This window comes from Poecilia mexicana, unplaced genomic scaffold (assembly GCF_051168715.1).
Source record: "Poecilia mexicana isolate PSO_F unplaced genomic scaffold, ASM5116871v1 scaffold_9, whole genome shotgun sequence".
NCBI classification, from domain to species: domain Eukaryota; kingdom Metazoa; phylum Chordata; class Actinopteri; order Cyprinodontiformes; family Poeciliidae; genus Poecilia; species Poecilia mexicana.
This window is the reverse complement of record NW_028263378.1, coordinates 11,651,224-11,678,393: the sequence shown is the minus strand read 5'-3', so window position 1 is coordinate 11,678,393 and position 27,170 is coordinate 11,651,224. Positions and strand designations below refer to the sequence as shown.

At 38.9% G+C, this 27,170-nt stretch overlaps 1 protein-coding gene and 1 long non-coding RNA gene across 3 annotated transcripts in view; one reads left to right on the top strand and one right to left on the bottom strand.

Annotated features, from left to right (window-relative positions):
• efna5b (ephrin-A5b) overlaps positions 1-14,454 on the bottom strand; it is a 117,715-nt gene extending 103,261 nt beyond the window's left edge. For both annotated transcript variants that reach the window (XM_088008802.1, XM_088008803.1), the window contains exon 1: positions 13,565-14,454. In XM_088008802.1, the coding sequence (XP_087864928.1) occupies positions 13,565-13,689 (125 nt within the window). In that variant the 5' untranslated portion in view covers positions 13,690-14,454. The remainder of the gene's footprint in view (positions 1-13,564) is intronic.
• Positions 14,455-14,897: 443 nt separating this feature from the next.
• Positions 14,898-17,949, top strand: LOC106904831 (uncharacterized). The gene is made up of 2 exons (XR_015764265.1): positions 14,898-15,037; positions 17,251-17,949. It is a non-coding gene; the product is annotated as an uncharacterized LOC106904831 (long non-coding RNA).
• Positions 17,950-27,170: the final 9,221 nt, after the last annotated feature.

Sequence of the window (27,170 nt, the reverse complement as noted above, 5' to 3'; positions counted from 1 at the left end):
GCTCCACCCAAAGCCAAACACGCACTCTGTTCTAGTGTCAGGAAAATGACACATTTTGCCCTAGGCTATTGGCTTACCTCATCCCTGTACCTAATTAAAAATACCTGAAAATCAAGCACGCTGTCAAGATTTATAATGAGAATAATGAAATAATATATATATATGATAGACAGTGGTTTCCTTTTATTCCAAAACCAAACTGGAAGTACTAGACCACAAATTTTCCGACATGGAAAAGTTTTAATAATGTCTCTATAACACCCTACTAAAACCTAAAAATATTGTTTACATTAAAGAAGCCAAAATTCTGGTTCCAAACACAAAAAAATCATCCTATAGTATCAATCATATTAGCATTTTTGTGTTGAAACTAAATTCAATTTTTTTTTAATAATTAAAATATGCCCCATGTAAAAGAGCAAGTCATAAAATATAAACATTTTTATGGAAACGCGTAAACCCAGGTACTTCATTTAATTATCACTTTTATTTTACATAAAAAAAATATTTGACTACACTTATGAAACTCTGTAGAGGAGCAAGGAAAAAATGATTTCAACTTGAGACTAAAAAGAAAAGGAGAAAAAAAAAAAGGCACATTGCTTGCCCGCTAAATTTGCGTTTCCATTTGACATGCATGCTCTAATCCTGGCTGGAATGTCTCCGCTCTCGTAGTCCTGTGGCCCTGAGGAACAGAACAGCAGGTGAAACTGAACTCTCTGGGGTCTCGTCCCGCCTCTCCGCCACAACAACCACCACACCAGTTCAACAGGAAACTTCCAGCAGAGTGTGCAATGTACAACAACCTCAAAGTTTTTTGGTTTTTTTGTTTTCCATTCCAGAGTACATTTACTTGTAGCATTCAAAAACTTTATAATCCTGTATACTTACTTTTTTAATAACTAACCTAACCTTCTACTTCTACTTCATCAAGGCAATAAGTTATCTTTTAAACATAGTTGCCCAGTTAGACTTCTTTCTTTATATTTGCAGTCCTATTCAAAAGTTTAAAAAATATGATGAACTCAGGCTGCTGTGGTGAAAATGAAAAACACGGTTAGGAAGAAAAAAAAAATCTAAATTCATAAATAAGCGGAGCTTGAGAACTGGGATGTGATCAGTTGTCTATCAACCTCTGCAGCCATAACTCTGAGCCTAAGGTCGATGCCGTGCGCTTGGTCAACTCAGCAACACCCCCCCGCCCCCCTCGAGTCTTGAGGACAACACAGTTACAGATCTGGCAACTGCGGCGAGGGAACTGGAAGAGGAGGGCAGGACAGAAAGAGCAATATGCCGCAAAGAGGGAAGCCGAAGAAAGAAACCCACTGACCTATATATCCTATGAATACTTAGCGGGATGAGGAGCAAATGGAGTGAGTGTTTGGGTTAAGACAAAGAAATGTACTTACTGATCTGAAAAATAGATCATTTTGGAAGTAGACTAACTTCTCTGCAACTTCAAAAAAAGAGGAAGAAATATATCAACAATACTATTTCCATCATTTTCACAAGGCAAGGTGATGACTGTCCCCTCCATAAGCCTGGTTTAGTCATGTTTTGGTTATCAAAGCCCCACTGAGAGATTAAGGACTTTAAAACTTTTGTATGCATGACTATCCGGGAGAAAAACACACACACTCCTGAGGATGTGGCTATAGGCAGCGCTCATCACCTCTGTTTATCTGGTGGACTTAGGCCACTTTGGGGACTCCCCTTAAGTCTCACTTATCTCATTAGAACCTTAAAACTGATTAATATGAATGCCAGCAGAGGCCAGCTCAAGACATTCTTAAGAAAAGAGGGAAGAAGGAAAGGAGGAGAGAGGGATGGGGGGAGAGACTTTAGAGGAAGGGGGTTTTTGTGTCTCCGGACAATGAGCTGATGGCTTTTTAAGCCTCTCAGTGGCTCTGGGTTAATACCCCAGGCTGCAGTCATGGGATAGGCCATGGTTCAAAGGCTGCTGCACCCCAAAGCTCACTGCTCACTGATTTAAGAGAAGAAAATAAACAAGCTGAATAAATACCACATCTGCTGCAGCTCGAACCTTACTAAAGAAATAATGAACTGCCTTTCCAAAGCAGAGGTGTACTGTATTTATTTTTATTAGGGATCTACCAATGCATCTGGCTCAAAAGGACAAGGCAATATTGCATTATTTTTGGGAAAATCACAAACTGTGTTCATAAAATATGTAGTCAGGGTAGAAAACTTTGAGGTGGGACTCGCCCATATGTTGTTTTCTCAAGAGGTCCTAATTTCACCCTCTCACTCCCAAATAAAATAGGGCTTTCAACTGTGCTTTAATAGATTTCTGCTGAAGACATTTTCAGCTCAGGTTTGTAGAGATTAAACCTATTAAAAACTGTGAAAGGTTTCAGCACTGAAGCTGCAATAAAGTGCTAGGTTAAGCAAAACAGTAGTATACTGTATTCATGTGGTGGTTATCAAAGCCCCACTCAGCTTTGGTAATCAAAGCTCCATGGTTAGTAAGTTCAGGTTTGACCAATCTAGTCATTTTTTTATTTTATTTTGAGCAACAGATGATTAAATCCAACCTGCACTAAAAGGGAAAAAAATAGGTTTAATGACCATTAAAAAACATACAATGCTCAAAATAATAATTTAGACTGATACCGCAACAAGATAGTGCTTCAGTTTTACAATAAAAAATAATAATAAAAAATATGACAGTTTACTACCACAAGAATGGCACCAGTAGGGTACTATTTGCCTTAGGGCACATGAGGAAACCGCAAAGTGTCATTACTGATTAGCCAATATTCTTACAGTGCTTACAAACACACACACATACAGAGTTCAACTGTGTGCATAGGTGTGTGTGTGTGTGTGTGTGTGTGCGTGTGTGTGTGTGTGTGTGTGCGTGTGTGTGTGTGTGTGTGTGTGTGTGTGTGTGTGCGCGTGCGTGCGTGAGAAAACTTCATAGTTCATAGTTTTCTCACAAAATGAGAAAACTATGAAGCAGCTCTCAGAGGAGCAGGCTTGAAGAAACGGGTCAGGAATAGTGCTGTGCTCTGCTATAGTAGTGACTTTGTGTTTCTGCTGCTTCATTAAAGAGGAGGTCGGCTCAGGACAAGTCAAATAACTATGCGTGAGCACGCACGCAAAAACACACATACAGTCCATGCACAAACTCCAATTCGTTTGAGCATCAAAGACAATTTTCACTGAGGATGATGAGCTCTATGCAGTGGTACACATTTTTAAATGGGATTTACCAACTGTTTGATTCCACACTCCTCTTGGAGTTATCAGAGAAGGTTGTACTGTGAGTCATCAGAATACTGAATGACGTTTTACTTAATGTACTTTAAGTATTAAAAGCTCAAGTTAGTAGCGTTTAACTTAAAATTTCTAAAATATTTCTCAAATACAGTTTGACAGTTTATTTTTCTTGTACTAAAAACTATAAACTGATTAAACTAGAAGACAAGGCAAGACAAATAAGATTCGTTTTCTAAATTATTTGTATTATGATCTTGCATAATGAGCCAAATTATGCATCACAACGAAACAAACAAATAATTTTATGGTCTTCTCTTGTAAATTATGTCTGAGGACAAAACTTGCTCTGTTTTTATTGTTCCAGTTTGTCCCTGCAGCGCATACGCGGCATTGTGGAAAGAAACCCTCCATTATGCTGCAACATTGCACACGCCTCAGCTTTCTGACTTTGATACAACGGAAAATACACGTTCAAGGGCACAGCGTGCTATGTATCACAATAGGTGAAGAGTAAGACGCAACTTTGTGTTGACCAGCACACCACTAGCCCCCACCACCACCACCAAGTAAACACAACCCTGTGTGTGGTGGTCCAAGCTGTCTGAGGAAACAAAACAAGGGTTTAAAACCTGTGGGCTTAATCCTGTCTCTGCAGAAAACAGCCACAGGGTCACTAAACCCACACCATGAAAACCACATCTCATTGGGGTGAAGATGCAGAGTATGGCCACTGGAGAAATGCCACCAACCAACCAACAAACCAACCGTTGTCACCTCCAGGGAGGAAGGCAGCCAGCAAACTGCATGCATCTTTAAGCCTCAACAAGGACGGACAAGGAGGAGGGTAGGAATTGGATGGTTTAAAGCAAAGGGGAAGCAGGTTACTTGGAAGTGAGCGGAAAAAGCCACTTTTATTTTTTTTTCTTCCACATACGCTGACAGGAGGAAGCTGGACTCGGACCAGCATCTTTAAGATTGCAAGACGACTACTCTTCCCACTGAGCCACAGTTGGCCGCATGCATCCATCCTCATGTTTGCCTTCTTCTGCTCTCGGTCCATAAACCAAGCTACAAATGTAGCTGTGTGTTCTCTCGCTTAATTTCCCTTTTTCTATCCAGAAACGAGCCAGTAAGACATTCTCACAGCAAAACCTTTACTAAAAAAAAAAAAAAAAAAAAAAAAAAAAGCTCCTTTAGTTTTAAACAAAAAAGCAACAATTATCTCTACTGCTGATAAAATACAATTATAATATTGTCAGAGATAATATTATAACAAATAAATATAGAAAGTAACAGCTAATTTTGTTATAGTTCAATAAAAGTACCTGTAATGTGCATATTATAAACTTTTGCTCTTTAGTTCTTTATAGAGTAACACTCTGAGTACAAGTAAATGTTTAGACAGGCTATCTGCTCTGGTATCCTTCAGTCCACTTCTGCTTAAAAGATATACATCGCAGTATGTTGCTTGAAACTTGCTGCTACAGTCTGAATGCACCTTTGAGTTTCATAAACCCGGAGAAAATTCTGGTATTTATCTAATGTATCCTTGAAAGGATTTTACTCCATGGGGAACAGTATGACAGAAATTTCCAGCAGTTTTGAAAACATAACTTTTTAAAACACTGGTGTATCTTATCAGTGCAAAACTGGTCCATGCCGACTCCTGTCATCTGTCCTTTTTTGTCTCTCTCCCTTCACCTAAAATCCACATATGACCTGGAGCTCAGGCTTTTTTAGAGTGGGCAGAGAAAGCAGGACAATGGCCGCCTTTCAGGCTCACAACCCGGCACTGGGGTGGGAAGATGAGAGGTGGGTGGTGGTGGTGGTGGTGGTGGTGGGGGTGTTATTGGCTGCTTGTATTTTTATCTACTGTCTTTTCAGTGTAACACAGCAAGATTATTATTGGCAGGTCTTGCAGCTACGGCCGCAGAATGAACAATGAGAAGGTGACTTTGCTTGACTCTTTGTTTATATTCAGGTCAGTGGATCAGCATCACAACAGTGACTTTAAGAAAAAGGTGAACATTTTCCCCTTTCTGTCAATATATGCATGAGAATCTTTTATACGTACAGACTTGAAAAGTGATCTCTGGCTAAAACAGCACATATTACTGGCTCAAAGGTGTTTTTTCAGGACATATAGAAGCTGAAAGTCTGAAAGTGCATCAATTCTGACGAAACAGTGGCCCACACAACCATACATGTGTGCTTCCCAGTCTGTCCTGGGAAGACGAATTACCTCATGAGTCATTTACAACTGGCTACAACCGTCAATTAGGTCTTTATTCACAGGCTGGAGATGTGTTCTCTTCTGGGATCTATTCTCCACACTGCTGCCCAGCTAGAAAAACATCCATTCACTACCCCACGAGCTCCCCTCAAGTTAAATAAGGAAAAACGCAGCGTATGGCCTGAAGTCAGCCTACCATGAAAGGAGTTATCTGTGGAAAATGTGGCTGTCAAAAAACGAGCGGTCTCAAGCGTCCACGTCAAAAATTCCAGTCAAACAGAGCAGTGACGAAAGAAAAAAAAAAAAAGAATTGAAACCCAATGGCTCTTTTGGCCCCAACACATGGAGATCTAATGTCTGCAACACAATGGAAATTTGACCATGAATAAGATCAACAGAAGTTCTAGTTTGTGCTTAGAAACAGTTTTCATATCATATCTAGATCTTAAATGGTTTTCTTCAAAAGCAGAGCAGGCACTGTAGGCAATCAGATGTCTCTCAGTAGTGCCCCTCTCTGGTTAAGAGAGGAAGATCTACGTTGAAACAGCTGCTGGAAAGCCTCCATCTTATAGTAGAGAGCAGACAAGATAAAGATGGGCGTGGCAGCGGCATTTTTTTCTAACCATGAAAGAGCATCTTTGGTGGATAATGGTGCGATTCAAGTTTGAACCTTCAATCAATCCTTCTCCAGTGTCTTATAATGAAACATGAGCCTTTATGTGTAGATTTTTGTTTTTAAGAAAAAAAAAACTTGTAAAAGTACTTTTGCTATGACAAAAGCCAAGAATTTAAAATCATTGTTTTCTTAAATCTTGAATGTGTTGAGAACAAAGAAATGTAATAAATGCCCGTAAACAAAAATAATGTACTCTGTGTTTCTGCAGATGCATGTACTTATTGTGAACATATCAAAAAATAGGTTTTCAATCAAGATTTGCACATATGCATAAGACGGTTAATATTTTATTGTTTCTGAGAAGAGCAGTATAGAATGTTCCCCCACGGACTGAGCGCCGCGGGTTGGAAAAGGGGGCAAAAAGACAGATCGCTCGGCTGATAGCAGCATTTCAGCACTTGATCTGACCTTGGAGTGATTACTCTGAAAACAAAAACCTAGACATTAAAGTGTGGGGGGAAAGCGAGTGAAACACGTAGCTTGAAACGAAGCTGCCATTCAATAGTTTTTCCATTTGTCAGTGCAGGAAAAAAAAAAAAAACTTATGCTGCGCTTGGAAGGATAAGGAAACTTTTTTTTATGATTCTATCTTAATTAACACTGCTACTTTGTTCGGCTGAGCAGTGCTTATTTAATTGTGAAAACACATTTTATTTTATAGTTTAAAATAAAGAGCTGAGGAGTTCTATAAATTGCTCATGCAAGGTCACAGAAAAGCTTTAGGTCATTAAACGCTCTAATTTTTCAGACTCCACACACAGACGCGTACAAGGAATCTCCTTTCTGTCCAGTTGCAGGCTGCCTTCTACAGGATTAGCATATCCACGACTGCAGCCCAGCCACCAAGCACCCCAGGCGACAGGGCTGCTTCTGTCCGCCGCATAGCACCTCCACAAGGGTCAGGGCCAAGAGTCCTCCCCCTTCCTCCACTGCACACCGAAGAACAGCTGCTCTGCTAAAACACATTGACTGAGCATTGACTACTGCCTGCTGGACTCATTTTCAACCTAATTGCGACAAATATATATATATATATATATATATATATATATATATATATATATATATATATATATATATATATATATTATAATTTAAACAGAAATGCAGTTACAGGTCTAGTGAGAAAATATAAAGTGGCATATAGAGCCTGGTAAATAATTAAATTTGCAACGTTGCCGTTACAGTTGTTGCTAGGTTGTTGTTTTTTTTTTTTTCTTCTTCTATCGTGTCTTGTTTGAATTTTCTACAGCCCGACTCACATTTTGTGCTCCCCTCCGCTCTCTGTTTGGCTGCCGTTTTCATGCCGTGTTCGCCAATGTCACAGACATAAAAAAGGCGGTAATTAATGAGAACTTTTAGGAAAATTGAGGAGAGAATGGGAAAGCAAGGAAATGAAAACAATGACCTCATTAATATTGATCTTTCTTTTTATTAAATGCTTTCAAATTCTGTTGCATTTATAACTTGACATACAATTATTTTATTGTTTTTTCATGGGTAAGGGCCAATATGGTCTTCTCCGCAAAAAAAAAAAAAAAAAAATCATATATATATATTTCTTTTTTTTTCTCCTTACTGCTGCTAAAATTGTAGATTGCTTTTTACAGTTATACTTAGTGCTACCTTCATTTATTTATTTTATTGTTTGATTCTGCTACTTGCTACTATACCAGCAAAACTATGTATTTTTTTTTCTTAGTCTTTCTGCTCTTTACGGCATTACAGAAGTAAAGCTGATACTGGCTGGGCTAGCTGGGTTAATATATTGGATAGACCCTACACTTGTAGAGCTGTACAATATATTGAACTGCAGTTATTATCTCAAAAATCGTAATTGCAAAAGGCAGAATATTTTACATGCTCAGCACATGTAAAATATAGTCGGTTAAAAAAACCTAATGTATGTTTCTAGTGGCTGAGATGGTAACAGAGACTAGGGGGGAAGTAAATAGTAAAAAAAAATATGGGCTAATCCTAATTAAAGTCATCAAAGCAATTTTCAGTGATAGTATTCTTTTTTTCTCATCTTGTGCTGCATGAGCTGGCTGCTTAGCAGGAGTAAAAAAAAGGCAGCGCTCCTTTTGTTTCCAATTTTTTGAGAACAGATATATTTCCACATAGAACAATTGCCTGTTTTTTGTAACTTAAGGAAAAGTTAAACAACGGCGGGCAGCAACAAATGGGGTAGGAACGGTAATGTGCTTCTCTTCTCTTCACACAGCTAAAGAAAACTCTGAAAACTCCAGCACTTTCTGTGGGCTCTCAGAAAAAACATCAAGAAAAATGTATGACTGAACATTTTGGTAACCATAACTTTTCAGAAACGATTTTATTCTTGACTCCAGAAACTGAATCCTGCCTAATTTCTAAACTAAATTTGAATGTTTAGTTACACATTTAGCGAACCACTTCCACATAACCCTTGCAGGCAACCACATTTTGTTAAAGAGAGAAAAAAAAGATCCAAAAAAGAAAAATATGTGCGATTTGTCTTGTATCTGAGAATCTGAACGTAACAAAAAAAAAAAAAAACAGCTCTGTTAAGCACACAATTACTTTAAATACACAGACACATTTAAACCCCCCAAAAAAACAAGCACAAAAGACAAAGCAGACGTGACTCCAAGAAGAGCACGAAAACACCACAGCCACAGCTACTGAGTGGATACCTCCAGTTACATTCAAAGATGTGAAAACTTCATCACAAGTCAGTCATTTTTACAGTCGTATTCTGCAGCAAAATATAAATCACCTTGAAAAATATCAATGGACAAAACCTCCATCTGCCTGTTGTGCTAACAACACCGTACGTTTCAAGGAGAGTTATTAGTTGCTAGTTTCACATTCACTGGCCAACTTTCTGCTTCGTTACTTCTCACCGTATGCGCGTGACCTCTCTCACTCAGAGTGAGTATGACCTCTGAGGCTCTTTCCCTACCATCTAACCGTGGAGGGACTCTGAAAATATCTAATTGTATTCTTTTATTCTCTGTGCCTGGCGAGAAGAGATGGAGGCAGGCGAGGGATAAGAGGGGAGAGAACGACGGAGAGATTCAGCTGAGAGTTTAGAGGCGACACAGGAGAAAAGGGAGGAGGCATGGAGGGGAAAAGAGGAAAACGGAATTGCTGTCTTTTTGAAATCACAATCGAGAGACTATTAGATCCTGCCACCTTCTTTCCTATTAGTCTTAATACATGCGATAACAGACAAAATAAATGTCATTTTTACACCGGAAGATGTCAGAAGTTCTTTTATGACTCTTAACCAACAATTAGAGTAGGTTTTTGATATTGAACGAAAAGGAAATAACAAAAAGGCAAATGTAAATGTGCCAAAAGGTGGAAAATTAAGGTGTTACTCAGAATAAAACAACTAGCAAGTTCTTGGTCTCATGCTGTAGTTGTGAAACAAAATATTGGAGAAAAGCCAGCGAAACCGCAAGGAACCCCACCTGAGTCTCAATCAAAATGACCTACTTCACAAACACAGCTACTGGGGCACGGCCAGCACAAATAGCCACACTACAAACTTACACTGCAATACAATAAATCTGACCAATCAAAAAGCTAGGCAAAAAATCAAAAAAAGTAAGATTTTATGTATGCTTCCTTGTTTGATACTGATTAAAATGTGAGCTATCGTGTGTTTTGTCTACCAACAATGAGAACAAAAGTAAAACTAACTTGAACATGAACTTTTTTCCCCCTTTTTTTTCTTTTTTTTGTCTTTGTCCAGAATAAACTTTCTACAACAATTTAGCATATTACAACCAGACAGTTTCAGGGAGGCTTTCTTGTGGTCACTACATAATGTTTTGAACTCCTAATTACACATTAAGCAGCAGACATGACAAAGTTTTTAATGCTATTTTGGTGCACGTGAAAGTCTCCGTTTTGAGATTTCTTGCTGTGCATTTCAGATGAATAAGTGGGCAACCAGAGATCCACCTTGATTGGCTATTCATTTTTAATCTATCTAAACCTGGCACTTCCACCATTTTCAGTCAATAAACTTATCAGCCAGCATGCTGATGTACTTTTTTGAGTTGCAAATAAATTAATTATGATAAGTGCTGGAGTCAAAAGGTTTGATGCACATATGGGGTTACCTATAATTCAACTGGTTTTTGTTTAATTTACTTAATATATCAGAGTTCAATTCCTCTTCTTCTCTTTTTTGTAATAGTATTTTTTTTACAACGAAACTAGTCGGGTCTGATCAAAGATCAGAAGGACAGATACAGATTTTTTTTTCTATTCATTAAATGCTTCAAAACTAAGAGTACTGAAAGAACTAAGGATGCTGTTTTTTAGTCTATAAAGCATCAACCAAAAGCATGCACTTCTTTTGAGTTTTATTTTAAAGGACATGGATAAATCATTTCATTCATTAAATGAATGATCATGTAATTCCTTCCATTTCTGTCAGATTCTATATTACAAAATACGTGCAAGAATCTGAAACATATTGTTTTTTTTTTCTTTCCTTTTATTTTTTTCATGTCTTATAGTTTTTTAACAAACACTAAATACACCAGAATTGGTCAACGTCTGTTTTCGCAAGCCAGACTTTGGATACTGTTTTGGACATCTAAAATAATAACCCAAAACATACTTTTTCTTCAGATAGTAAAACTATCTAAGTGCATATGGTCCATATACAAAAGAGCATTGTTACAATACAAAAAAAACACTGAAATTATTCATTAAACTACATTTTTTAAATCATCCTAGCAAGTCATATGATTTGATATTTTCTGCCATCATATGCACCATGTGTTTTTGGCTCAGTGTGCCTGTTTGTGTGCTTGAATGCTCTCCAAAGCAGCCGTGCTCTCAGTGAGACCGTTCAGCCTCAGCCGAAGAAAAAGAAAAAAGAAAAAGAAAAAGAAAACAGACACAGCCAAGTTCCAGGTCCACACCAATTTTCTACAGTAATGCAGCTGGAAAGGGACTCGATATTTATTAACTGACTCATCAATACGATAAGTTTGCTAACTCTCTCCGTCTGTGCTTTAAAAAAGTTACCTCTCTGGCTTCTCAACCCCTGCAGGGCTCTGAGGCAAACAAACTCCACTCACAGTAAAGTAGTGCGGACCGACTGTTACAGAGCTGCAGCCTCCGTGAAAACCTGTTTCCTTTCCTCAGGCGAATTTCAATCTGAGAAACAGATGAGGCTCAGGAAACTATCTATTACTCAGGTTTTACTGGGGTTCAAAGAGAGCGGAGCATATAGATCAGAGCAATATCAGAATATTCTCTGCGCCTGTTCCTGGTAACGGGTCACATCTGAGATTAACAGTGGATTTATTTCAATCTCAATTTTTTCCCCCCTTCACAGAAAGCAGGAAAACTTGTCAGCACATCTGGAAGGTATCAAGTTAACTAAGCAGCCTGTCAACTCAAAACTTTTTCTTTTTTTTTTTTTTCCTCGGGGAAAAAATAGCACAGCCCAGTGAATGTGTGTCTATCAATGGTAGGCATCAAGATCTAACTCAAGATTGCGTTTACCTTCATTAAAGACAGTGCTCCATTAACAAACAGTCAGGGTAAGTCTGGCTATGGGCACCCAGACCACACCAGTCATGCTCCATGGTTTATCAAGCTGGGAATCTACACACCCGGCTAGGACTGGCCCCCCAACTCCAACCGGGAGCCTATGCAGTCGCCCCTCCGTTTTTACACCCTGGCCGCTAATAGTTTCAAGCAATAAGTCATGTTTTCACAAACTTCAAACTCAATGTAAATAGTTGCTCAACAAATTCGCCGTGTGCTATTAATGACTTTGCTCACTAGGAGGGTTTTTTTTTTTTTTTTTTCGGTCGACAAATAAAACACTAAGTGCTGGTGGCAGTTGAGTGAAAGGTCTCGGTAAACTTTGCCAGGCGGCGATCAGACTTAATAAGCCGGGGACAAGGCTGTACAGTGTGCTATATGAGGGACTTTTGGAAGGAAATGCTGTCTGGACAAACAGTTTACAAGAGCTTGGACTAGAAGGAGCAACGAGGTTTCACGTCTGAGAAACTTTTTGAAAGGTGCTTGATCTTATTCAACAACCTTTACAGTACTATTTCCTTATTATCAGCACACAGATGTTTTTTTTTTGTTTTTTGGTTGTTTTTTTTTGCTTTGTTAAAGTTTTAGTGAAAGGTTGATTTTTTTTTCTGTTACTGTGCATCATCTTTAGATCAACTTTTTAAGAGTTTGTTTTAGAGCAACACATCAGGACCTTTGGGCTTTAAGACAGCGGTCTAGACCCTTCCTCTAATACATAAAGCATACAGTATGACACTATTACACTAAAACTTTGCAGATTTTTCAATAAGAATTTTCATAAGTTCTAAAAAACTAAGCTAAAACAAAAAAAGTGCATTTTAACCTACAGTCTTTTTAATTATTCTCCTTTTTCAAAATACTATTTAAGGTTCAAAATAACACCTCCAATAATTTTGTTTAATTTTCAACAGCACCAGGGTTGTTCAAAGTAATTACAAGGCACACTATTCTGCATAGTTTCAAACAAACAAACAAACAAAAAAAAAATAGAAACTGTATGTAATAATCTGAAAAACAATTATTCTAATCTGATTTGGCTTTTTCTTCTTAAAAGATCTTTTACCACAACTCTCAGAAACTAGTTTAGGATTATGACCAAAATGTAGAAACAAATCCTTAAAAGTTTGAACACGAACAATTTAATACTACATAACATTTGGGCTTTAGTTTGCTTATATGCGCTTACTTTGGTATTTTGTAAGCAAAATTCAATGCAACCTATATCACTGAATTAAATGAGGGGACTAAAGATTTAAATATTGAAGGATGAATTAAAATAGACGTTCTGGTTGTACAAGCACATGTTTTGTAGAATGTGAAGACTTTTACTAAATATTTCAAATCTACATGTAGAGTGCAGCTCTGACACGCTTGACCCGTGTGTTTCCACGACGGTCGAAAGTTTTAAGCATGATCATCAGACTGCTTTAGGAAGCGAGAAAATACGTGATTTCCATCTGTGTGTTAATCTGACATTGCTGCTCGAAACAGGCGGGTAGAAACACCGGGAATAAAAGTAGAAAACATAAAAAGAACATAATTTGTTTCTCCACAACTACAGCTGACAACACTCCAGCAGAAATTTGCGTAGATCTGGGGACCACAGGCAGCAGGGAAATAGGCCTTACTTTACGGGTTATATCTCGAAAGACGCACGGCACAACTACATGAAACCCAACAATCTCGTTGGTGTACTTTCCTGTCCTCAGCAGCAGTCGGTCTGTACCTACAGAATCTGGCTGCGCAGAATAAAGAGCGATGGTTCATTCAGAGCGGAGAGAGAGAGAGAAGGAGGGAAACATCTCCCACTCTCAGCGGGGGAAGCCTGCTCGATGCGCGGCTACAGCACTTACTTGGTGTTGGTCCGGTTCCAGAAGACGGCGTAGCGGTCGGCCACCACTTTGGATCCGGGCTCCTGGCTTAGAACACACATCAGCAGCACCAGGCAGACGAAGAGGACCATTTCCACTTGCAGCATCACTACAGCAAAACTTCGTTAGTCTATTCCGTCTCAGTGTCGATCGCTCGGTAGGATCAGATATGTGGAGCGGGTTGGAGGGTGCAGGTAGGAGAAACGGGGCGCCTGAACCGGGACAGGTGACCTGATCTCAGTCACATGTGGACCGGTGTTTCTGCTTCAGAGCTATCAACGTAAGGCGAACAGAAAGAGAAACGAGCGAAAGAAAAGAGGCAAATGTGATCATTCAACGGGGAGGACGGATGAGGTGACACTTGTTCAGGTTGACGGAAATGTGAAGTTACAAAAATTAAGGCGTCAACAGTCCCGATGAAAACATGTGCCTTTTTTGTTCCTTGCCGGTTTATCAAGACGGAGGAATCCAGATAGAATGTGGTCCCCCCCTCTCTGATGCACAAACAAGTGAGACCAGCGCAGAAAGCCACCAATGCGCAGCAGAACACTCGGTGTCTCCCGTGGCGTTGTACAGTGTCAAACCCCCCCTTGCGCTTGCTGGGTGTAGCCTGTGTCAGGGCCAAAGTGACAACTGCTCAGCCCTTCACTCCAAACGCAAAAAGCGCAGATTAGTCCGAGACGTGATGGAGAGAGGGGGGCTCAATGTGGTCCAATGACGCTGTGAGGGCGCAAGTCAGATGTCCATGTTATTATCCCGGCAACTTTCTGAAGCCATGCAGTCAGCCAGTCAGTGCGTGCCGGAGGAAAATGATGACTGACAGCGTTAGATCGCCGTGTAAAACAAACCCAAAACAAACAAAAAATGAAACACTGTCATCCTCTTCGCTGTGATCCGCCGGAGGTGTCACGGCCGAGGCGGGGAGGAGTCCGTCTCTGTGGCCGTGTTGTGTTTTCTCTCTCTCTCTCTCTCTCTCTCTTCCTCTCTCTCTCTCTCTCTCTCTCTCTTCCTCTCTCTCTCTCTCTCTCTCTCTCTCTCTCTCTCTCTCTCCCTTCTGGAGACGCTTGTTTTTATCTCCGCATTCCAAAGTGTCCTCCTCATATATAAGCCATCGCGCAACGTAGGGGAGTGGAAAAATCGCAGCGCTCTCCCATGTGCGTGCTCTGTTGTCGTCCCTCCCGTTCTTTTTGTTTTGTTGTTATTTGATATTTGATTTTTTTTTTTTTTTTTTTTTTTTTGGTTGTTGATTTTTTTTTTTTTTTCTTGTGTTTTTAGTGGACACGAAGAGACTGGGTAAGAAGAAGGACAGAGGTAGCAGCTCCACGCAAGCTCCAGACGGGGACTGAGAGAGTGGGTTTGGTTACGGCGGAGCGGGGCATAGTCCCATTGGTTTGCGACCATCTAAATGGGCGTGAAACCAGCAGACCTAAGCCCCGCCCACTTCTTAAAACCGAGGTAATTCAATTATAGAAAGGTGGAGCTGGAAGGGGGCAGAGGAGCGAGGTGCCCAGGACAGGGAGCGCTTTTTACATTCTCCACTGACAGATCCCGCAGATAAGCTGCGCTCGGTGCTATTTAATTACATGCAAAAGGACGCGGTGTAAAAAAAAAAGAAAAAAAAAGAGAAAAGAAATAAAAGGAAGTAGAGAAAGAAAAGGAGTAAATATATTTTACTATTTAATAAAAACGGCACATTTGAAGAAATACAAATAAAAAATTACCAAATATTACACATAATATAGTAACCTATAGATATTTGTATTGCATTTATTTATCATTTTGTTGTATTTTTCACTGAATCATATAAGATTGTCCAGTTTTCTGTTTTGTTCTATTATCATTATTTCCATCTCAGATTTTTCTATATATTGCATGTGTATTGGGACAAAACAAGCATAAAAACATAATTCCCCACACTGATTTCTCAAGTAAGCTCTCTGTTAAAAAAAATAAAAGAAAGTCAAGGTATTTATAATTATTTAATATACATTATTTCAAGTATAATTTTATCTATAATGTTTTTATGTTTCTTTTTTCATTTATGTTTACAGTTTTTGTTCCAGTGGTGTTTACACATTTAAAGTTTAATAAGAAAAAAAAAGACTTTTTTTTAAGAAAAAAAAGTTTTTTTTTTTCTTCCTCTTCTTCCTTTTTTGTTGTGGGCAAAATTAAATAAATATGACCCTTAATTTTTAAGCTCAACAGAGTATGTAAGCCTGGTTGTAACTCTCTGCAAAAAAAAAAAAGAAATGCCACATTGTTTTCCACAAGAGTTCAAGAAGGTGCATCAAGTCCATCTGTGCAAAAAAAAAAAAAAAGAAGAAGAAGGTGAGTGGTTGTTTACGAAATCTCCATGCACATGTATCAGAACAGCTTTCTGTTCTGATTCAAGGAGAATGACGAGTTCCAGTACCCTGAAAGCCCCGTAGCTCTGAATCACTGATTCAGCCTAAGAAAAAAAGCGAGTTTTAGTTGCCCGTGGTTTAAATACTCGCAGAAAGCTTCACAGCAGGGGCAGAGACAACCCAAAGTTTGATGAGGCCCAAAGCAGAATTTGATGTTGGGGCCCGTTTTAGTACAAAATTTATAGTTTGCATATTGTACGTTTAACGCTGTGGCAGTTTTTGATCTTGATGAAATGGCTCACTTCCCTGGGCAGCAGGGAAAGTTTGTCAACTGTGCTGACATATATAAAGTTAGTAAAAGCTAAGAGTGGTTATTAGACTTGTGGTTTAAGTTCATTGTAGAAGTAAAAATTTAAATCGAGTCCAGATTTGACCAGTTTAGCATCAGAAAAGTTAATTTTGCTTGTAAGCTGTGCTTGTATGACAGTTGTCAGGCTAAATATTTACATACCACCTTTTGTAATACATTTTTAAAGGTTTTGTGATTGTGATAAATGTTGTAGAAGTATTTTAGCTGTATATTAAACCAAGAAGTACTCATATTTTTTTTGTAATACCAATCAGTTTAATCATTTATTAAAAATATGTAATAAAGTTGTGTATAAAACTAAAAACATCTTCAAAGTGAGTGCTCAGACATGTCAGGAGAGAATTTGGAAATAGGCTTAATCTTGGTGAACTTGAAAATAGTTTGAAATTATCATTTCAAACTATTTTCAGTGTGAAAATGTAAGTATTGCACTGGTTCTAATTTTAATGAGAGTTCCAAAGAAAGGAAATATAAACTCCCATATCCATGTAAACAAACTGAAGTCAGTCAGTCACTAAAAGTAGGCCACATATGAACATTTTCCATCAGAAATGTCAACATTTATAAAAGTGCTTAGTCTAACTGAGAAAGAAACCATGATTAAATTCAGTTAATTTTTGTAGTGCTAAATTATAACCAATCTTCTTCATCTTGGGATATTTCACAAACAAGTCAGATTCATATGCAGTTATGTAAAAAAAAAAAAAAAAAAACAAGATTAGTTCAGTTTCAGTTCTTTCCATTCCACTCAATTTGTGTAGATTGAATATTATATCAATTTATGTCAGTCACATTGTTTTGCTTTATTTTTACACCAGGTAATGACAGAAGATATATAAAACTCACAAGAGAGTCTTGTAAATTGTCTTTTGCATCATTGCATTTCTCCTTGTAATGTCTAGGAAATTAGAGGCTGCTGCATCTAAATGTCTGCTGCGTCTTCTGTGCGACAGGTGCTGTTGGCCATCAAGGGAGCAGAAAAGGAGAAAAAATGGAGGAGGAAAGACAAGAGAAGGAGGAGGAGGAGGCTAAGAGGGCAGCTAATATTTTAAGATAATCCTCTTGACCTGTTCTCGTACTCTTGTGTAAACTCAGCGCTGTTCGCTTGCAGCTATTGCCGCACACACTGGCAGGAGGGGCGCTCTTCTGCAACCAGACATAAATACAATCATCGCGCCACGCAAACTCCCAGAAGTGTCCCTTTTTTATATTCCTCTGTTTTTGCAGAACATATATTTAAGAGAAAAATACATCAGCTACCAGACGAGAAGGGATGGGAAGGTCAGCGGACATGGTTGTTTTCACACCCACTTTACAGCCGTGTCTGCATTCCTCTCCTGGTGAGTCTCATCTCTGTCTCACATGCAATAAAAATAAGTTGATAACAGGCACGTTTAACTCACTACGCCCTCAGAATACACCCCCAGCTGCTTTCATTTTCTCCTAATCATCCTCATCCTCTTCTTCACCTACTGTCAAAGTGAGCGACGGTAATAACATCGTTTCTCTTTTCCCACTTATTCCAGCAGAGTGATGCAAGGATCTTTTTAATATTTTAAAAAATATATATTTTTCTGTTTCACTATTGAGAAGAAGGGCAGAATGACAATACATTTATTATTACAGTTCCCAAATAAATGTATTTTTCATCACTTTTTCTCTTCCGCTATTGTGTGATTTTTTTATTAGTCTCCTCAATAAATAGTCCAAGAAACACTTGATGGGCACAATCACTTCTTATTCCCTGTAGAAGCCATTTACCTGGGAGGTTTTATATTCCAATTCGATTTGAGTCAAGATTTTTGGTAATGTCTTTTTGATAAAGGATAACAGGCTTCATCAAGAGCTTTACTTTGATATATAGTAGTCATTCTGGCCAAAAATGACAAGGATTTGGCTTTGAGCCTGAGGTTTTCCCCTTCTCAGATTCAATGATCAGCATGCACACACAGCCAGGGTCGGAAGGCGGATGGGCTGGAGAAAATGAGCGTCTGGCTGGGTGGTGGGATGATTTATAACTTTTATTAACGTTACCGTTCTTTTGTGATCAGGGCAATTAGCAAAGAAATCATAACAATGACTCATTAATAGAGGTGAAAACGCAGCTCTGTTTTCCTGGTGTCAGAATGGCGGGTCGGGCACACCAACAAGCAATTACAGACATGAAAGGGACCCTTTGAACAGGTTCTTTTGAAAATATCTGCCAATTAACATCTATAACCTGCATGAAAAAAGAAAGTCAAATTGTCAAAGAATAAATTAAAATGATCCTTTCAGCTTTTTGAATAGAGATTTCCAGCATCTTCCAATAGATGTGAATTTCAGTAATCACGTATGACAAAGTAAACTCTAAATCAATTAATGGATATAATTAAATGGACTGTGATAGCTTGTTTTTCATATTATAACCACAGCAAGTTCAATTTAAAGGCACGTTCGAGACCTTCAGAATAGAAAGTGCCGTCACATGAAACATAGATGCGGTCATTATGTGAGGTGCAACATGTGTTCATCGGTTGAGTTTAGGAGCTTTCTAATGTCTGAAAAGACAAATCAAACGGGTCCTATACTGGACTAAAATTAAGTGAGAAAGCAGCGTTCAGACAGTCTGAAAAGTCTTGGTAAAACCTATTCATAAGTACATGAAAAGATTTGACTCTATATATAAAGAAACCAGGGTTATCAGTCAGGGATCTTGCACCATGCACTATTGTAGTATGTCATTAAGTCTCTGGCAAAATTATTTATATCCCTTTAACTTTTTCACAATTTGTCACAACCACATACTCCATCTTATGGTATTTGGATTTTGCCAATATAGTCATGGTTACTCTGGAGAAATGTTAGTTTCCCACTGCAGGTGGGAAAATCAGTCGACGGGACGACTATAAATTTTGCACTGGATAAATGCATCTGTTATGGCGGAGTGGCAAGAAGAAGGTCATTGTTGAAATAAAGTTACAACACAGCCACAAGGGGTCTAGAGGGCACAGCAAGCATGTGAAACATGGCACTCTGGTCAGTTGCAACCAACGTTGAGCGCTTTACAAAATCTGTTGCAGAAATGTAGCATCACCTTGAGCACACCATCTTCCCATAACATGGTGGTAGCAACATCATGTTATGGCAACGCCTTTCTTCAGCAGGCACATAGAAGCTGGCTGGAGTTGATGAATAAAGCAACGTAGGGCAATTCTGGAAGACAACCTGCTGCAAAAGACTGGAGTAGAGATTCACTGTGCAGCAACTGTAAAGATACAGCCAGGACTAAAATGAATGGTTCAGATAAAAACATTCAGTTAGAATGTCTCATATGTTGAAATTTAATGCTTACATATACTCTTAATCCAGTTTAACTGAGCTGTGCATATTTCTGAAAGAATAATTAGTTGAAATTGTCACTGTTGAATTGAACCCCAAATTACTTAAGCCTCTAATTGCAGTGAAAGGTGCTTTTTCCATGTATCGATTTGGAGGCGTTAAAGACATGCCACACACCTCTGGTTTTAATTTGTAAAAAAACAAAAATTGAAAACGTATGTATTATTTTCCTTTCACTGTCAGAGTTCCTTTGTTTTTATCCAACACATAAAATCCTGATAAAACACACTAAAGTTTGCAGTGTGGGTCATAAAAATCGAGCCACTGCAGGACATGATATTCATCAGAGACTCAAAGCTGATTTCTGGTTATTCAAGCCAAGAATGCTACAGGTATCAGCGTAAAGATCTACTCCGTCAGTTTTGCTCACACAGCTCCTTAAATATGAAGCTGTATCACACTGGCCCAGTGTCACAGGGTTAGTGTCGACTACACTTACAGAAAATCCTCTGTGCATTTTGGTCTGTAACCCCATTCATGACATTCATGCCTCTGCGTCAGAGGCAGATTAGATAGGCGGAGAAAATAGAATTTTATATTTTAGGATCACATATCAAAATATTGTCCTGTCTATTTGAGAAGATGGTAATCACAAGCACAAGCACATGATAGCATCAGTAAAGAGCCAGAAATAAAAACGTGGTATAAAATACATTTGAAAAACTGACAAATTTGACAAATTATTTCATACCACACGTTACACATGAACTCACAAAGTTATCAGTCTAGATCAAAAACCACTGTTGCATTTAAAACTCTGAGCTACCTACATTAATAAACCTGACACAAACCTCTCTCGTTACATCTGAACTCATGGAGAATATTGCCCACCCCCACTCTCTCTATATTCCTCACTACCTCCCTCCTTAGGATGCATATTAGATTAAAGATTTTATTGTCACACTCAATGCACTTAGAGTGTTGGCAAACTTAATCACAAGGAGACAGCATGTCATAGAAGAGACACCTTGGGTTGACTAAGTCATGACGAGCCAGCACAAATCGATGAGAAGGACTAATCGGATGTATCTGCTGGGACAAGCTCTGCCCTGAATCCAAATGATGGACACCAGATGGGGACTGATGTTGGCATTAGTACACAATCAGTGCAGTAGATGGAGAAATGTAAGAACAAGGGCCTGCTATTCATTGAGGCATCAGCTTTTAAGCAGGTGCAGCCAAGGTCTCTCCTTTCAGAGAGAAAAAGCAGGAGGATATTAAAGAGGATGGATCGTCTTTGTTAGTGCAGGTGCAAAAATATGGAGACAAAGTCGAGATAAAGAAATAGAGAAAAAGGAAACAAATGAGCACTTATTTGAAATTTGCAAGGACATAAAAAATTAGCTGTGTTGAGAAGCATGTAATACCTTAGGTTGTGATTTTGGGATATTTGTATCACTTGGATACCTTTTATATCAACAGTTTCGATCAGTAGTGTAATGGTGTGGGGGATCTTTTGGTCCTTGCACACTCCCTGACCAGAGAGGTATTTCTGACCCTCCCTTTAGATGACCACCATGTCACAAGGCTCAAACCATTTTTAAACTGGTCAAATTTGATCACTGCAACAAGTTGACTGTATTCCTGTGGAATCCACATTCAGCAGATTCACAGATCCAACAGAACACCCTTGGGTGTGTTTGAAAAGGAGGTATGCAACATTGATGTGCAGCCAACTAAACTGGAACAAAAACACACAAAATATTTCAGAAGCCTTGTGAAATCTTTGTCATGAAGAAATAAGGTCATGAAAGCAAAAACTGGTCCAACCCAGCAACAGTAAAGTGTATCTCTAGTGAGTTTGAGCCCCTACCTTCACTCTGTCATAAAGCTGACTTTTCTCTCTGCAATAAAAGTTAAGGTCAGCTGAAGTCAAATGTACCCAGTTTATTGACTTTGTAGTACAGGAGATCACTTAGTATAAATTTACCATAAAACTGATTGATTCTCCAACCTTTCCCAATGGAGGCAACAAGCTTAAGGTGGGGAAAACATGACATATCCCTCTTCAGTAACGCCGTCCAAGATTTTCTCCGGCCAGAACAGAAATACAGTCCCTTCAGAAAATTTCGGGTCTCGCCCAGGGTCTCCTCCCTGCCAGACATACAAGGGAAACCTCCAGAGGGAGGGGACTGGGAGGCACCCTGATCAGAAGCCTTGAATTACCTCAGCAGACTCTTTTCAAAGTTCCTCCCAGATGACGGGTCTCCTGACTCTATGTTGGAGGAAGCTCATTTTGTGCCTGGGTACAAGAGTCCTTATGTTTTCAGTACATAAACGAATGAAGCCTTGTTTCCTATTCTGTCTTAGTGTTCCGAAAGAGCCTTTTATTTTCTCAGATGAATGAAGTTGTTTGCGCAGTTTGCGTCTTCATGCCATCAGCTGTTGAAGAATTAAAAACTCTTTATTTCAATCCGGATGTTAATATCCGTCACTGGTGTAAAACGTTTGACTTACAGCCAGTTTTTTTTTTTTTTATGTAACTGTTCAGCAGTCCTCTCCTTCTTTCTTTCCACATTAAGGCGAACAAATGTTCCCTCACACACACACACACACACACACACAGAGAGAGGGAAACCACAACCAGCTTTCTGCCTGTGCAGTATAAATGTCCTGCAACAAAGTGGTTTCTCTCTTTATGTACTTTGATCCATATTCTATCAAACCAAGCTCCAACGACACCAGCTCCAGCTGCTTCACTAGGAAATGCTCCCAGGCTATTAGCCACAACAATATTGAGCTACTTTTTTTTTTGTTAATTTACACCAAAGTTTTCCCATTTAGAGTATTTCTACCACCGGGCAAACAGAGGGTTAATGATAAAGAATACACAGCACGGGTGCATTTTATCCCCTAAATTTGATTCAGAGGAGTCTTAACTTCTCCTCATTACCAGGACCTGTAGAGTAGCAAATGACAAATCACAGTATGTGATAATAAAGGTGACACTGTGAAAATCCCCTGGCTGGGATCCATCTCATCATTATGAGAGCATTATGAATGGATGTAATAAAAGTGAATTAAGACAGGACATGGCTGATATAGATATTATGAGCACATTGTCCCTTGCCTAATGTGAATGGTTCTTCAGCCAGCTCTTGCAATATGGGTCCCAATTTGAAGAGGCTATCCTTGACTCAGAGTAATACTTACATACAATCATAACCAAAAAGCAGGGAGGAAAGAGGGTGGGGAGCCATTGAGTCCTCTTTTGTACTCTCTGCTATTTCATTACAGCAATGAATGTAAAAAAAAAAAGAAAAAAAAAAAAAAAGAAATAGTCTTTGATATGCCAGGCTGTAGTGTGCAACACAGCAGTGGTTTGGCCATTTGGGGGTCTTGTGCTTCTCTTTGAAGTCTCAGGGAAAAATATGAAACATAGATGTTTCATTGTCACTTTATGACTCTTCAGTCATATGGAAATATAGATCCATAGGCTCAGGACGAAGCTAATAGGCAGGCTTGTCTAAATCTAAGCAGTGATATGATAATCATGCACTTCAGTTCAAGCCAAAGAACATTAGTCTCCTTATAATACCAGTTGATTCCCTTTTCAAACAATACTCTCCCTGCTTCTGTCCCTGGCGGGTGTTGGCCTTCAGAAAATGCCACCACTGAAGAGCTCGCCTATACATCATTGATGATGGTACAATAGCATTAGTGTATGCTTAGCCTGCTAATTCCCCCTGTCATTGTGGAAAGTTTTATAATCGGGCCATTTGTAATTCTGCTCATAAAGGGATAAGCTGCGATCCAAGCTTATGAGGCTGATCAAATTAAGATGGTTTTCTCCTAACAGGAACACCTGATAATGAGGAATACTATTGCTCCGGACAGTGTCACTGATAAGCTATTGACAAAGAGATTTGCCCCGTGGCATGTATTAGTAGGTGTTTGTTATTCACGCTGCACATTTGAAAACAGCTCCTCACAGCCCGTCCCTTATCATATTCAAAGCGAATCAGAGGTTTTCCAGACATTAAACTTCAACCAAAAAAAAAGAATTAATTTCTTATGGGTTTATCATCTTGACCCCTTTTTATAAGTCATGCATTCCTCACTGTAAGAACGTGAGAATGTTCCGCATCCCTCTGACTCTGCAGTAATCCTCGCTCTCCAGATATCACTCAGTCACTTAGATAAAGCCTTTCCTTCTCATGTTCCTCATCGGCCTCTTTCAAATGGAAGGAATGAAGGACGTACAATAGCTAAGCGCACTGGCATCTGTTTCCTTACCGCTACAGTTCCGGGTATTTACATGCATTCCCATGAGACATGGATATCATATTATTTTGTTTCCTTAATGATGCAATTGAGCTCTTCTTTGTTTCTCTTTGAACTTCAAAAACAAGAACTGGGTGTACAAGTTAAAATTTTTGGCGGACTTTCTCTGTCCACATAGGATTAAGACTAAACATACAGCCTCAAATTTATACTCAATCATGTTCTTCAAAATTTCACGTCCACCATCTTGCTTAACAGCTGATATGTTCTTCTCAGGCGTTGTTGGCAAAAATTCCATATCCTTTACTTCTCAACACAGTTCAAGGTCAGCGATTTGGAAATGCAACTCCAGAGGCATAATATTCGCATTCAAAAACTGTGATAGTTTGTTTTTTGTCAATGTGTTGTTAGAAAATGTATTTGTTTCTAATTTTCAGCAAACTCATCCAAACTGCTACAGGCTCCTTGCTTGTTAAAGTTAAGTACCCTCCATCCTTTATTCATCCATTTTAAAATCCATATTTTTGATACCCCTAACAGTTACTTTAAAAGCATTTTCTGATCTATGTTCTTCTTAAGTTGATCAGAGAGCCGAAGAACTTGTAATTAGTGAGCCATTGCTTTCTTTTTCTCTGGGGTAAAACATTTGTAACACAGGTCCAATTCTCTTAGCCACTCTTCAAAATGGACCAGACTAGAAAACATATAATCAAAATAAAGCAGGCTGAAAGGAAATGGCTTCAAGATCTTGGCTATTGACCTAAAATTGTCATATGAAGTCAGATGAAAAATGAAACATCTATTTTCATTTGCCCAGTAAAGTTGCAGGGCACTGTAAAGAAATAAGCATCTCGAAACCACACTATGCCTCTGTGGTTCACTATGCATGTTGAACCGTTCTCACCAGACATCAAGAAACCTGCAGGCCAGTGGAGCGCGGACACGCCCTCTGAACCACCACATTTGACTAACGCCAAGTTGTCAGCAGCACGCATCCCCGCAGCTCAGGATATTGGAGCAATTACCTTCGTACAGCACCCCCTAGCAGAACAGGGGTCATTGGAGCCCAATTCATCAGTAGAAACCAGTCAGAGCTAACAACGCCAACACTGACTTGTTAGGGAACAAAGAGGCCATCATAATTAGCAGTGACATTTGCTGACAGAGAAGCCAAGCGGGCCTGGCCTCCACTGAGATGTTTCAGCACAGAGGAAGAGAGAGAGGGAGAGATCTAGCTGATAGAAAGGGGTCTTTCACCACCATCTGAAATGGATGTTGCCGCCTAAGGGTCCAACGTGCCAATCAGCAACTTTCCGAACCGAATCATTTGCATCATAAACAGTCTCTCATGATGTGCTCTGAATTAATTTGCTGTTCGCTTACCACTGGAATGAATAAAAGCTTGACTCAAAATTTTTGAAAACCAGACACTCACATCACCAACATGGACAAAAAAAAAAAACATGCAGAAACTGTAACATGTAAAACCACTGCAACAATTATTGGTTATATAATGTAAATAAAGCAACCAGGGTCACTCATTATTTAAAAAAATGAACTCAGTCTCATAATTTATATTTAGAATAAATTAATCTATGTGATTAATTACACCCATTGAGTTCTCAGTAATTGTAATCACAGAACACAGTTGTTTTCTAACCATTTTTATGATTACTGATTCTTAAAATAAACCTAGATAACTCTTAAACAAAGCAAACCAGAGAAACATCTAAAGTGCTGTTATTTTTTTTTCTCTTACACTCACTGACAACATTTTAATAGCAACTAATTGCTGCTTTTGGACCTGGATAACCTGCTATATTTGAAAGAATCATAATTTTTACTCTCCACCAGAAAATCTTGTAGAAAAAATGTCCAACCAAGTGCTTGTGATCCAAAGGACACCGGCAAGCAACACCAAACTGACCAAATAAAGATTTTTGAGTGATCTAGTCAAAGTAAAGACCTGCTCTGGCAGGTCTATAAGGCTTTCATTCTCAAAAATCCTCCAGTGTGTCTGAATTAAAACCATTTCACAATGAAGAGCGCGTTAAAGTTCCTCATCAGTGATGTCAAAGATTGACTGTCATTTATCACAAACACTTGAAGCAGTTGTTGCCGCAAAAGGTGTCAAAACCAGTGAGGAACCAGTGAGAAAGTCTAAGTGGTGACTGTTTTTTTTCACACAGTGCAGGTGGCCTTGGATAGCTGCTGCCTCACTGTAAATTAAATAATTCTTTAAAAATGGCATTTTGTATTTTTCCAGGTGATATTTGCTGTTCGATGACCTGAAACATTTAAGTGACCTCCAAAAAAAAAAGAAAAAGAAAAAGAAAAAAGAAGAAATATATGCACATAAAGACTCTGGACAGTTATACATAGTTTGTCTGAATTAAGGGTTCATTTTAACTAAATAGGTTTTTGTTTTTTTTCCCAGTTGGTTAACTGAAACTATCAGAAGAGCAGAGTCTTTGCAGATGGTGTTCAAAGCTTTGATTTGTGCTGAAGTTACCACACCAAAAGTTATTTTCTTCTTCCTTAGTTTCTTAAGCAATAAGTAAAAGTAACGATTTAGGTATTGCTTCAGCTGGGAACTGCAGCAACAGTTTCAGTGGTTTGTGCTAATTACCAACCCCTGGGGAAGAAGGATGATCATGTGGTTCTGTTTATATGCGTTTTAAATCTCTCCCTTTTTCTTCCGCCTTATCAAACACGATCATCTCTATGGGTGGACCACAGAACCAGTATGAGAGCAGTTCAGGAGTGTGACTGAAAAACTGCCGCGATGAGCCTGCGCTTTTAGCTTCTTCATGGGGCCTTTCCGTATCACCACCACAGGAGATGAGTGATGAAAATGGAAGGTAAACGTGGACGGTGGCCAAATAAAACAGGAGGAAATGAAGAAACTTTGATTTTCACATGCATCACAATTTGTGCTGTAAAATGCTGCGCGTGTATGAGGGTGAACATGCTTCCATAAAAATACATCTGGTGTCCATCAGACGCTTTATTTTTCCTGAGGTCAGGGTCCGCAGGATATTTAATATTTCCACCAAAGAATCCAGATGACAAGGTAATGTCTTGGACTGAGACAAAGTCTCATAAAATTACTCGTATTATGCATGTCTCCTGGGGTCCAGAAGAAAAATGACAGTAATAATTTCAAACAGCATGAAACATGACATAGTCGCAGTCCCGATAATACATTTCTTTACAAGTTTTTTCACATTCTTCCTGCCTGAAGGAACACTACACATTTTATTTTATC